Source organism: Cervus elaphus, chromosome 5 (assembly GCF_910594005.1).
Source record: "Cervus elaphus chromosome 5, mCerEla1.1, whole genome shotgun sequence".
NCBI lineage: Eukaryota > Metazoa > Chordata > Mammalia > Artiodactyla > Cervidae > Cervus > Cervus elaphus.
Window position 1 is genome coordinate 34,636,804 of NC_057819.1, and position 14,812 is coordinate 34,651,615.

Here is a 14,812-nt window from a genome sequence, read left to right on the forward strand (position 1 = left end):
AGTCATAGGATTATTATATGGTAGAAAAATAATTCTAATTCATGTCTTACTGCAAAATCCATGCTCTTAATTAGAGAAATCTGCTTTTTAGATACATAATTGATACATAAATATGTGTTTGAATTGTGTGGGTTCACTTATACAGGGTTTTTGCCTTTTTTTTTTCCAATAATTATCTACTACAATATTATACATTCTGCTGTTGGTTGAATCCATGGATATGGAACTGCAGATACCAAAAGCTGACTCTAAAGTTACCCTCAGATTTTCAACTGCAAGTGCAGTTGGGGCTCCTAAGCCCTGCATTCTTCAAGGATCAACTGTACTTTGTATTTCACCATTGCTCAAAGGAAAAAAGACCTCCAAAATTATTTTTGCTGAAGGTCGAGTCACCATTGATTGGTCTGTGAAAGTTTCCTCTTGCTTTTTGAGAATATTTATCTGTCAACATACAAATGTGACTTGTGTAGTTAATAGTAGTAGCCTTTGTCCATGGAACTACTAGAAGAGAACCCAGAGCAATTCTTAGGTTAGAGATTTACAAAAGGATGTAGTTTTCCCTGATGTGTCCTCTCCCTGATTTTGGTGTTGTACAGAATTCTGACAGTTTATTGAGTACTAGGAAACATCCCAAGGAAAACTGCCTTGTACTACACAGTCTCACAGTTTCAGCTTATTCTCTTTTATCATTGATAATATTGTACTCAGTAAGCTTACTTAATTTGACTCTATCCTGGTTTTAATTATGTGTACTACTTTCTAAAAGCTGCTACTGTCACATTAACAACTGTATATATGATAATGGTACAGCACATTTATGGAAAACAAATTTAACAAAAATTAAGTCTTTATTTAAATGAAAGATAAATCTGTTATTACAAAGAAACTGTGTTTGAATGCTTACAAAATAGTAGAATATAGACATGAATTAGTGATGTTCTGGATATCTGTGTTACAGCTAAAATCCATTGGTTTTATTAACAAAACAAATGTCAGGAAGCTTCTCCCTCATGTCTTCTTATAAGAGGTTTACATTTTCAGGTATTATACCTAAGTCTTTAACTATTTTGAGCCAATTTTTATATATGGTGTAGATGGGGGTCTAGTTTCATTATTCTACATGTGGATACTGTTTCCCAGTGCCAATTTTTGAAAAGACTACCCTTTAGTCAATGAGCATTCTGGAGCACTTGTCAAAGTCAGTTGACTGCATACATGTGGATTTATTTCTAGGCTCTATTTTCTGTTCCATTTGTCTACATGTCTCTGTTTATATCAATGACAAGCTATTTTAATTACTATGGCTTTGTAATAAATTGTGAATTAACTCTCATATTTTTCTTCCTTTCAAGTTTGTTACAGTTATCCTAGATTTTTTTGTTGTTCCATATGAATTTTAGGATTTTTTAATATATTTCTGTAAAATGCCACTGAGATTTTGATGGAAATAGCATTGGATCAGAGATTCCTTTGGTTAGGATGGATGTTTTAGAAAAATTCATTCTTTGAATATATGAGCATAGAGTATCATGATATCTTTCCATTTATTTGAGTTTTCTTTCAATTTATTTAATCAGTTTCTTATAGTTTTCAGTGTATGGGCTTTCACTTCCTTGGACAAAATTGCCTCTCAAATATAGCCTGTTAACATATAGAAAGACAACTGATTTTGTATGTTGACTTTTCATCCTGCAATTTAACTGAATATGTTTACTAATTCTAACAGGTGTGTGTGTGTGTGTGTGCGTGTGGGTCTGGAGTCTTTGGGGTTCTACCTATTTGAGGTCATATCATCTGCAAACTTAGACAATTTTTCTTGTTCCTTGGATTTGGATGACTTTTATTTATTTTCCTTGCCTAATTGCTAAGGCTAGGAATTCTAATATTATGTTGAATAGAAGCATGAGAGTGGGTACTCATGTTTTGTTCGTGATCTTAGAGGGGAATTTTTTTTTCTTTTGATTTTTAGTTTTTTACCATTGAGTACAGTGTTAGTGGTGAGCTTAAAAATTTATGGGCTTAACTATGTTGAGGTAAATTCTTTCCAATCTAGTTTGCTGAACATTTTTATTGTAAAAGAGTGTTGTAAAAAGAACTTTTATCATAAAAAGATGTTTTAAATGTTGTGTTTGCATCTATTGGATGATCAAATGATTTTTATAGTATAGTTTGTTAATGTGCAAATCACATTAACTAATCTCCGTATGTTAAACCATCCTTGCTTCCCAGGGATAAATCCCATTTGACAATGGTATATGTTCTTTTTAATGTGTCACTGGATTCAGTTCACTGATATCTTATAGAAGACTTTTGTAACTATATTCATCAGGTATATTGGTTTTCTCAAAAGCACATGTAGCAAAAGCAAAAATAGCCAAGTTGGAATATATAAAATTTAAAAGCTTCTGAACAGCAAAATAAACAATCAACAGAGTGAAAAAACTACCTATGTAATGGTAGAAAATATATTCAAGCTTTATATCTGATAAGCATTTAATTTTCCAAAAAAGGGACTCCAATAACTCAATAGTAAAAAAATAATAGCCCATCTTAAAAATAAGGAAAGGACATAAATAGACATTTCTCCACAGGCATACAAATGGCCAATGGACCATATAAAAATGTGTTCTACATCACTAATCCTCAGGGAGGCAAAAAAAAAACAAAACAAAATGAGATATAATTTTCATACCTGTTAGAAATGCTTTATCAAAATAGCAAAAGATAAAAGTATTGGAAAGGATGTGGAAAAATTGGAAGGTGTAGACTCATCTGTGGGTATGTGAAATGATTTAGCCACTATGGAAAACATTACGGAGTTTAAATATAAAACTATCACATGATCCAGCCGTCCCACTTGTAGATGTATTTTGTAAGAAACTGAAATCAGAATCAAAGACATAGTTGTACACAGCGTTATTCACACCATGCAAGATATGGAAATAACCCAAGTACCTACTGACAAATCAATGGATAAAGAAAATATTGTATATACATATAACCTAATATTATTCACTCTTAAAAAGACGGACCCATGTGGATGGACCTGTAAGACATTATGTTGATTAAAATAAGTCTGTCACAGAAGGACAATTACTGTGTAATTGTACTTACATGAGATATCTAAAAAAAATAAAAATCATAACAGCAGAAAATACAAGGTGATTGCCAGGGGAAGAGGAGAAAGGAGAAACCAAGAGTTGTTCAATGGTTTTAAAGTTGTAGTTATACAACACAAATAAACTTTGGAGCTCTACTGTGCAACTTAGATCCTGTACTTAACAATGTGGTGTTGTGCCCTTAAAATAAATTGAGAAGGTAGACTCTATGTTAAAAATTCTTACTAAAATTCACTAATTTATTAAAAATAAAATCTTCTAGTTTTGGGGGCTTCCCTGGTGGGTTAGAGGGTAAAGCCTCTGCCTGCAATGCAGGTGACCGGGTTTGATCCCTGGGTCGGGAAGATCCCCTGGAGAGGGAAATGGCAACTCACTCCAGTATTCTCGCCTGGGAAATCCCATGGATTTCCTGGTAGGCTACAGTCCATGGGGTCGCAAAGAGTCGGACACGACTGAGCAACTTCACTTCACTTCACTTCTTCTAGTTTTCATGCTTTTTCCTTTAAAATCTCACATAACTTAAGTACATAAGTAATATCTATAAAAGTTTTACTTCCAGACATAGAAAACAGAAGTCTCTAAATCTTTCTCTTGTACTGTTTCTTATAAGATGGCTTTGAGGACTTCCCTGTGGCTCAGCTGATAAAGAATCTGCCTGCAATGCGGGAGACCTGGGTTTGATCCCTGGGTTGGGAAGATCCCCTGGAGAAGGGAAAGGCTACCCACTCCAGTATTCTGACCTGGAGAATTCCAATCCATGGCTGATTCAAAGAATAAAAAAAAAAAAAAAAAAAAAAATTAAAAAAATAAATAAATAAATTTAAAAAAAAAAAAAAAAGATGGCTTTGAAAATTCCATAAACAAATGTAGTAAGGCTGCACTGCTATATCTTATCAAAATAGCATTTCTGATTTTAACAGCATATTGCTAACATAAGCTTAAAATTATTTAAAAATATTTATGTTGACCTGCAAAAGTTTGAAGGGATAAGTAAAAAATAAAGTGAAAACATGATTTCATGAACTGTTGATAATTAAATGAACAATATGACAAAATTTTATTAAATCTTCCAAAAAATTTTCACAAATTCCCATGATGTTAGATAGTATGATTCATTGATTAAAGAAACTATGGCTAGATGTTTCAATTTTGTAACAGAGATTTATGTAGAAAAATATATGACAAATATTAAAAGAAAATTAAAATACAGAGTCAAAATTAAAGTCTGCTTCATAAGCATTATAAAGAACAAGGACAAGTAAAGTTTTCAACTACTTGTCCTAAAATTAATTTCTAATAGGAAGTTAATAGAAAATTGGTATTTAGCATAAATATATAAAAGGAGTAAACAAATTTTAATGGACCTTATCTAGGTCATTAAACTGAGTTTTCTTTTTTCATTTTCTACCTTATAATTTTATCTTAAAATATTTGCTTATAAAAGTATTTGTCCTAGCCAGACACAATATAGTACAAATACGCTGGTAGCCATGGCCTGGATAAGTGTCTCCTTCCTCACTGGATCAATTCATATCCTCATGTACACACTGTTTGAAAGGAATAAGAAGATTACTAGGACAATGTTTTGTGGCTGTTCAGTCCATCAGTCATGTCTGACTCTGAAAACCCATGGACTGCAGCACACCAGGGTTCCTTGTCCATCACCATCTCCCGGAGCTTGCTCAAACTCATGTTCATTGAGACAGTAGCGCCATCCAACTATCTCATCCTGTCATCTCCATCTCATCCTGCCTTCAATCTTTCACAGAATCAGAGTCCTTTCTGATGAGCCAGTTCTTTGAGTCAGGTGGCCCAAGGATTGGAGCTTCAGCTTCAGCATCGGTCCTTCCAATGAATATTCAGGGTTGATTTCCTTTAGGATTGACTGGTTTGATGATGTCCTTGTTGTACAAGGGGCTCTCAAGAGTCTTTGCCAACATCATAGTTCAAAAGCACCAATTCTTTGGTGCTCAGCCTTCTTTATGGTCCAGCTGTCACATCTATACATGACTACTGGAAAAACCATAGCCTTGACTTAATGGACCTTTGTTAGTGAAGTAATGTCTCTGTTTTTTAATATACTATCTAGGTTGGCCATAGCTTTTCTTCCAATGAGCAAGCATCTTTTAATTTCATGGCTGCAATCAATATCTACAGTGATTTTGGAGTCCAAAAGAATAAAGTCTCTCACTCTTCCCATTGTTTCCCCATCTATTAGCCATGAGGTGATGGGACCAGATGCCATGATCTTAGTTTTTTGAATGCTGTTTTAAGCCAACTTTTTCATGTTCCTCTTTCAGTTTCATCAAGAGGCTCATTAGTTCCTTTCACTTTCTGCCATAATTGTGGTGTCATCTGCATATACTAGGGTATTGATATTACTTCCAACAAACTTAATTCCAGTTTGTGCTTCACTCAGCCAGCATTTCACATGATGTACTCTGCATAAAAGAGAAATAAGCAGGGTGACAATATACAGCCTTGATGTATTCCTTTTCCAATTTGGAACCAGTCCATTTTTCCATGTTTGGTTCTAACTATTGCCTCTTGACCTGCATACAGATTTTTAAGGAGGCAGGTAAGGCAGTCTGGTATCCCCATCTCTTTAAGAATTTTCAACAGTTTGTTGTGACCCACACAATCAAAGACTTTAGCACAGTCAATGAAGCAGAAATAGATATTTTTCTGGAATTTTCTTGCTTTTTCTATGATCCAACAGATGTTAGCAATTTGATCTCTGGTTCCTCTGTCTTTTCTGAACACAACTTGAATATCTGTAAGTTCTCAGTTCATGTACTGTTGAAGCTGAGTTTGGAGAATTTTGAGCATCATTGTGCTAGTGTGCGAAATGAGTGCAATTGTGTGGTAGTTTGAACATTCTTTGGTATTGCCTTTCTTTGGGATTGGAATGAAAACTGAACTTTTCCAGGTCTGTAGCCACTGCTGAGTTTTCCACATGTGATGCCATATTGAATTCAGCACTTTAGCGGCATCATCTTTCAGTATTTGAAATAGCTCAGCTGGGATTCCATCACCTCTACTAGCTTTGTTCATAGTGATGCTGTATAAGATCCACTTAACTTCACACTCCGGAATGTCTGGCTCTAGGTGAGTGATCACACCATCATGGTTATCTGGGTCATTAAATATTTTTTTGGATAGTTCTTCTGTGTATTCCTGCCATCTCTTCTTAATACTTTCTGCTTCTGTTAGGCCCATACACTTTCTGTCCTTTATTGAGCCCATCTTTGCGTGAAATGTTCCCTTGGTATCTCTAATTTTGTTGAAGAGATTTCTAGTCTTTCCTATTCTATTGTTTTCCTCTATTTCTTTCCATTGATCCCTGAGGGAGGCTTTGTTATCTCTCCTTGCTCTTCTTTGTAACTCTGCATTCAGATAGATATATCTTTCCTTTTCTCATTTGCTTTTTGCTTCTATTCCTTTCTCAGCTATTTGTAAGGCTTCCTCAGACAATCATTTTGCATTTTTGCATTTCTTTTTCTTGGGGATGGTTTTGATCACTGTCTCTTGTACAATTTTATGAACCTCCATCCACAGTTTTTCAGGCACTCTTTCTATTAGATCTAATCCCTTGAATCTATTTGTCCCTTCCACTGTAAAATCATAAGGGATTTGATTTAGGTCATACCTGAATGGCCTAGTGGTTTTCCCTGCTTTCTTTGATTTAAATCTGAACTTGGCAATGAGTTCATGTTCTGAGCCACAGTCAATCTTGGTCTTGTTTTGATGATTGAATAGAGTTTCTCCATCTTCAGCTGCAAAGAATATAATCAATCTGATTTCGGTATTGACCATCTGGTGATTTCCATGTGTAGAGTTGTCTCCTGTGTTGTTGAAAGAGGGTGTTTGCTATGACAAGTGCATTCTCTTGGCAAAACTTTCTTAGCCCTGCTTCATTTTGTACTCCAAGGCCAAACTTGCCTGCTACTTCAAGTATCTGTTGACTTCCTACTTTTGTATTCCAGTCCCCTATGATGAAAAGGACATCTCTCTTTTTTTTTGGTGTTAGTTCTAGAAGGTCTTTTATATCTTCATAGAACCATTCAGCTTCAGCTACTTTGGCATTTTTGGTCAGGGGATAGACTTGGATTACTGTGATACAGAATGGTTTGCCTTGGAAATGAACAGAGATCATTCTGTCATTTTTGAGACTGCACCCAAGTACTACATTATTAAGATGGCAGAGTAGAAGGATGTGAGCTCATCTTCTAAGGCCAGAACCCCAAAATTTCAACAAGCTGCTGAACAACCATTTACAGGAGAATGTTGGATCACACCAAAAATTATACCCCACATCCAAGGGACAATGCTTGAACCTTGTCCAAAGTCTGGGCTCAGAGAAATTAGTGTATAAAGGTTTCTCAAAATATCAGAGTCCCTGAAAAGCTTAGACTAATATGAGATATAGACAGGCATAACAGATTGACCTTGGAGCGAGGAGGATGAATAGTCAGTCCAAGCAAATTGAGAAAGAATCCCAAAATGGCCATGTGTGGCATGTGTACCAGAGGAAGAAAGTGTCTGAGTCTTTGCCTATAGGTAGCTCACTTGATCAATGTTATAGGAGTACTTTGTGTTCTAAATATTATAGTTCAGTGGTAACCAAAAATTCATCTTTAGTATCTCCTTCCCATCATATTCCTTTCACCAAGTAAAAATGTTTAAGTAGGACACTACATTTTTCTTAAAACTTCATGAGAAAATTAGGAGATATGTACAGTGATAACAAAGGATTTCAAAAACAGCCCATGATGTGTTGTTGGTGCCAGGGCAATGTATGTTTCATGTGGCTTACTTCTCTACCTGCTGCAGAGAAAGGTTGATGTACCGCTATTGGACCACTGACTACAATGCAGAAGAGAGAAAAAAGAATGATATTATGGTATTAAGTGTATAGGATACCCCTTGGCTGTATTGTGGGACCAAGAATCCCAAATCATTGAGGAGAGGGAATTTGCAAAGGATTTAATTTCCTGTATGGGAATGGGAAGACAGGACTCAAAATAGCTTATATACATCTGCCAAAGAAACAAAATCATTTTCATGTCATATTGAATATTTCACAATCTTTTAGTTAATCTTTCAATCTACTTTTAATATTTCAAGGATTCTAACCTTTCTATATATGACAACTGCTTTTGTTTGTTTATTTTTTAATTAATTAATCATTCCTTAGCATTTTCTGATGCTGCTGTTTCTGAAAAAAGCTTAAAGTTGAGTATGGTGTGTGTGTGTGTGTATGTGTGTGTGTGTGTGTGTGTGTGTTAATCAGTCAGTTGTGTCTGACTCTTTGTGACTCCATGGACTGTAACTCACCAGGCTCCTCTGCCCATGGGATTCTCCAGACAAGACTACTGGAATGGCTTGCCATTCCCTTCTCCAGGGCATCTTCCCAGCTGGGTCTCTCTCATTGCAAGCAGATTTTTTACCGTGTGTGTGTGTGTGTATTCAATACATACGGGTTTTTCTAGCAGAATCTTCCACAAAAAGAGAAGAGATGTCTTCATCCACTCCTGCTTCATTTTTTGCGATACAAGTGTATGCTCCCGTATCTTCATAGCGCACATTGCTGATATGAACCTCACTGCCATTTGCTGAAAACAGAAGGCAAATGCAACTTGTTAGCTACAATTTCAGCTTTGGTATAGTCATTTCTGATTACACAGTCAAATAGTTCACTTAGCTTGTCCTAATTAAACTGTTTTCCTTCCTACTTCCATGCTTTGGAGACATACTAAGTTATTTCTAATGCATTCAAGTATTTCATAAATTGTGCTGTCGTTCTATTACAGACATCCCAATACTACTTATCAAAAGCACACACAGTATATTTTATATTCATTTCATACTCCCTACCTTGCATAAGAAGTGCTACATGTTGAAAGCTATAATTTCATTTCTGTATTCATTTTTAATATTCAGGATCCACTTTATCCTCAGCTTTACAACAGTTTTAATTAATATCAATATGGTTCATTTAGAGAATACATGTGAAAGTACATGTCATAAAGGAATTAAGTGAGCTACATCATATAAGTATAATGCCATTCCATTGAGCAAGCATAGTATTGTGTCTGCATTATACCTTAGGAGTTATTAGGTAGGGGGAACAGAAAGAAAATATACATAATTCCTTTGCAATATTCTCAGTTTTTTTCAAGAAATATACCTAATCTAAGCAATATTATCATATGGAAATTGATATCATCATTATCAACCAAAGGGTTAAGGGATTGATTAACCCAAGTTTTAAATCTTGGTAAAATAATATTTTTGAAGCTAATCTCTGAATAATGAGTTGCATTCCTCAAAGTGTAAACAAGGATATAATTACCCATTTACTATACACTGGCAGAACATGAAGTGCTTTTACATATGCGTGCAGGCTCAGTTGCTCATTTTTGTCCAACTGTTTGCAACCTCATGGACTTCAGCCTGCAGGCTGTTCTGTCCATGGGATTTTCCAGGCAAGAATACTGGAGTGGGTGTCCATGTCCTCCTCTACAGAATCTACCAAGGGATTGGACCCTCATCTCCTGTGTTGGCAGGTGGATTCTTTACCACTGAACCATCTGGGAAGCTTTTACATACATTATCCCTTAATAGTCCCAGATAATAACTAATCATCAGATGAGGAATCTAAAGCTCCTAGAATGATCTTATGCAGTTTACTTCCCTCAAAGATAAGGGCTGAACTTCTGTTCTATCATGGCCTAAGTTTCAATATTTTTAGAGCTCATTTGTTTAGGTTTGCATCTTTTCTTTTACTTTCTTTTTTTCTGTGCATGTGTGTGTGTGTGTGCATGCTTACATGTGTATTCTGTGTTATCCAGTCACGGGGACACCATGCTCTGTGTGCAGCAAAAAGGAGCATGACTCTTCCTGATAGAGATGGGGATCAAATAATCAGAGTGGCTATTTGGGGAAAGAAGGTAAAAAACCAATGGGAAAAGAGCTTGAATATCATCCCTATGGGGATATGGAGGGGCAGTGAGTGTTTGGGGAAGGCTAATCATAGAAATCACTCAAACCTCTTTCTCTTACAAATATCACTGCACACTTCCATTCCATCATTTGTTGAGAATCACTTCTCCAAAGCAGTTGGCAAGCTTTTGTGTTTGTTTTTGCTTTTCTCAAAAAGGCCAGATGGTAAATATTTTAAACTTTGTGGGCTACAGTCTCTGTGCCAACTACTCACCTCTGCCATAGCAGCATGACGGCAGCCAAAAACAATATTTTTAAAAATGTGTGTGGCTTTGAACTAAAAACAAAAACAGAAAACAAGCAAAAATATTGCTTTATTTATAAAAATAGGCAGCTTTCCAGATTTGGTCTGGGGTCCTTCATTTGTAAACCCATGCTCTAGAAGGTGGGGAGGAAACAAAATATCAATATTTAAGTCCAGATCAGCTTCTTGTTTTGTGTGAAACATGACCCTCTCCAAAGACTACACATTTAATGATGTGAATTCTCTAGAACTTTTGAAACCCTTAAGTTAATTTATTCTTCAAATTCTCTCTTCCCCAAATTCTTATATGTTTTTCTAACTTACGTGCTTGTCTTTCCTTTTCCTACATTAGCTAGCATTTATAGATATTTTCTATTCCATAGCCGGAGTTACCAATTTCCTGGTTCGTTTATCATCCTGACACATCTGGTTTCAGAACTAGAACAAGATGATGTTCCCTGCACCCACTTTTTGAATATATTATTAGACTATTACATAAGGAAATTTACAAAATCTCAAATTCACAGTATTCAGTTTACAGAATGTTACTTGACCTTTATAGTTGATTCATTTCATACCCTACTTCACTTTTATTTAAAATCTTTTTTTCTTTGTTTAATGTTTCCCAGCAAATAATAACTTCTTAATTTAAGCAGCTGGTCTTCTTCTTTAAATCATTAAATACATACACATGATTAGAATGTGAACTCATATAATTTTACAGTACATAAGTTTAAAAAGTTCATCACGCTGTACACCTTAAATTTACACAAATTTTCAGGTCAACTTTATTTCAGTAAAAGCTAAAAAATAAAGAAATTAATCCAAACTTCCTGTTTTCCTCAACATCTTCATTTTTGTTTACTTCTCAAAGGAAACTTTCTCTGCTTCATTCTGAGAACATCCCCTCCTTCTTTCTTGTTGATTTCCACAACAATTTGTCCATCTTCCCCCTGCTCCATTGTCTACATATCTTTCTCTTTACCTATATCCTTTCAAACCAAAGTAAACTGTCCAAGAAGTAAGAAATAACTTCACCAGTCCTAAACCTTTTCACCAGAAGCTACCTTTTCTTTTCCAGCTTTCAAAATTTTGAAAGATATTTTTATTCCTATCTTTCATTTCTAAGGACACAGCAAACTGATTTTTTAAATGTCACCGTGACAAACTAATCACTAACCAATGAATGTATTTTAATGATCTCCCTTGACTGTGCATAGAGTGTTGATGAACTCTTTCCCAGTTTGGCTTTCTTTTCTTTTCTTCTGTAATATCATTTGTTCTCATCTCTTTGCTAATTATTAGTCTCCTTCAGATATTCTCTTGATTTGGCTGTCAATAAAATATTTCTTTTCTAGAATTTTACTTCTCATAACATCCCGTCTATTTACATAGTTTTTCAGTTACTGCCTAGACTTAGACTTCACATAAAAGGGACAAATAAGTATCTTATGAATAAACAGATAATTAAATAACCATAGAATTTGTTAACGTGTTAACATAGACAAAGTCACATGGAAATTCACACTCCTGTGCACCTCATTCTTTCAAAGTTGAGTAAAGATTGTAACTAACTCCCCAAATTTTTCTTCTCATATAAAGGGTATCCCAGGTGGTCCTAGTGTTAAAGAACCTGCTTGCCAGTGCAGAAGACATTAGAGACATGGGTTGGATCCCTGGGTTGGGAAAATCCCCTGGAGGAGGAAATGGCAACCCATTCCAATATTCTTGCCTGGAGAATCCCATGGACAGAGGTGACTGGTGGACTATAGTCCACAGGGTCATAGAGAGTCAGGGAAAACTGAAGTGACTCAGCACACACAGAATGCACACATTTCTAAAACAAGGCCATATTATGTTTGTAGAATATGTTCTGCTGCTATCAAGTGGGCAAGAGATTGCAAAATCAAAAACTAATTAGACTTTTACTCAATTTGATTTCTGTTAATCAGATCAATCTTCTTCTCACATAATAGACACCAAGATACAATCAGAGAAGTAAATATGTAAATTTATTTTGCCTATTTATATCAACATGAAATTGTTAGGATTCAGCTTCGAAAGATCAAAAATACTCTCAAATGTCATTCTTGATTTTCAAAAATAGGTAAGTAAAAGTTTTTAAAAGATTTATTTAAAAATGTATGCTAATAAATTGCATTCACTCTCTAAATTGAAGGGTAGTAGCAGTATATTCATATAGAAATAAGGAAAATATATTCATTTCTAACAGTATGAATAGAAGGAATTTAAAGGCATGGAATAAGGAATGTAATGCCACATAACAGGTATTTCAGTAAAATGACTATCTCTGGGTTACTCTTGACTATGGAAATAAGATCTGTAAATTTTTTACTTACTAAGATAATTAAACTATATGCAATTAATTTTGCATTATTTTGATTATTTGATATGATAAAGGTTATCTGTTTTTTTGTATACCACACATGTGTGGCTATTGTAATCTGTATAATGACTAATCACAACTGCATATTAGATTATTAGAACATGTAGACTATTTTATATATTAGAATGTAAGAACTTCATCCATTTAAAACAACACAAACATGAAACATATTTAGCAACATTTTGAGTTTTCTCTTTGTTCATTTGCAAAATGTGCTGTAAAATATTTCCTAAAGTATTTCTATATTATTGACATATTCAGTAATACATATTTTAATGTATGATTTAAACATTTAAATTGTCTCTTCAGAAGTGTATTTAAAGAAGGAATTCAATTATTCTGTTCAACATATCTGCTATAATTTAGAGGATAAGTTTTAGAAGAAAAACAATTAATATTTTACTTATAAAAATAATGACATAACTAATCATTATGACAAGACTATTATTTAAAACATTAAAAGTATTAAAGGATTTTTTCAAATATAATGTCTTAGATACTAACATAACTTTTTTCATATTCATGGCACACATTGCCACCAAGTATCACTTTCTCTTTTTTCCAAAGAATATAAAATGTGTTATAAATTTTAGTATGAAATTTCTGCATTGTTATTTAAGAGAAAAAATGCAAGTAAAAAGCACCTTGAAGTGTGAGTTGCTTGGACAGCTTTGGTGTAATATCGATTCCATTCTTCAGCCAGCCAAGCTGAGGATTTGGTATGCCTTCTGCATGGCACCTAAGACTTGCAGTAACTCCAGGTTCTCGGGCCTGACTCTCTGGATACACCCGGATTACTGGAGGGACTAAAATTAGAAATGGAAAAGAAAATGATTAGCATCCATACATGCCACTTGATTTTCTGAAACAAAGAGAAAAAACAATTGTATTCGTTAATGATGTTATGCATATCTATAAGGTGTCAGTTTGCAAATCTAAGTAATTTAGTATCCACTAAAATGTGCCTACTCCTTGGAAGGAAAGCTATGACCAACCTAGATAGCATATTAAAAAGCAGAGACATTACTTTGCCAACAAAGGTCCGTCTGGTCAAGGCTATGGTTTTTCCAGTGGTCATGTATGGATGTGAGAGTTGGACTGTGAAGAAAGCTGAGCACCTAAGAATTGATGCTTTTAAACTGTGGTGTTGGAGAAGACTCTTGAAAGTCCCTTGGACTGCAAGGAGATCCAACCAGTCCATCCTAAAGGAGATCAGTCCTGGGTGTTCATTGGAAGGACTGATACTGAAGCTGAAACTCCAATACTTTGGCCACCTCATGCGAAGAGTTGACTCGTTGGAAGAGACCCTGATGCTGGAAGGGATTGGGGACAGGAGGAGAAGGGGATGACAGAGGATGAGATGGCTGGATGGCATCACCGACTCGATGGACATGAGTTTGAGTAAACTCTGGGAGTTTGTGATGGACAGGGAGGCCTGGCGTGCTGCAATTCATGGGGTTGCAAAGAGTTGAACACGACTGAGCAACTGAACTGAACTGAACTGAACCGAAAATGTGCCAGTGGTCCCTGGACAAAAGCTACTCTGAGACTGTACCAGGTAAAATACAAGGTGAGCCCAGGGTATCTTGTTTCAATAACTAAAGAGGTCCTTAAGGAATGAGAAAAACATATCAAAAAATACAAAAGGGGCTCTCATTTACCAAACACAAAATAATTTGAGCATTAAGATAATTACCAGTTATGAAGGAGTATAAAAATAAGATTCTAAGAATTCAGTTATATAAATAAATGAATACTTAAATGGGAGAGAAGGAAAAGCTTTTCCTTGCTATAGCATCTTAAAAAAAATCACAATAACCATTCCACTTATGGTACATAAGACTCCAAATAGCAAAAAACATCTTGAGAAAGAAGAGTGGAACTGGAGGAAACAAGCGTCCTGACTTCAGACTATACTACAAAGTTATAGTCATCAAGACAGTATGGTACTGGCACAAAAACTGAAATATAGATCAATGGAACAAGATAGAAAGCCCAGAGATAAACCCAAGCACCTTTGAGAACTTTATATTTGAC

General features: G+C 35.1%; 1 protein-coding gene across 4 annotated transcripts in view; it reads right to left on the reverse strand.

Moving 5' to 3' along the window:
* FSTL5 (follistatin like 5) overlaps positions 1-14,812 on the reverse strand; it is an 864,807-nt gene that overhangs the window by 159,768 nt on the left and 690,227 nt on the right. For all 4 annotated transcript variants that reach the window (XM_043902330.1, XM_043902328.1, XM_043902329.1 and 1 more), the window contains exons 9-10: positions 13,420-13,581; positions 8,600-8,734 (exon numbers count right to left, since the gene is read on the reverse strand). In XM_043902330.1, coding sequence (XP_043758265.1) covers positions 8,600-8,734; positions 13,420-13,581 — 297 coding nt within the window. The remainder of the gene's footprint in view (positions 1-8,599; positions 8,735-13,419; positions 13,582-14,812) is intronic.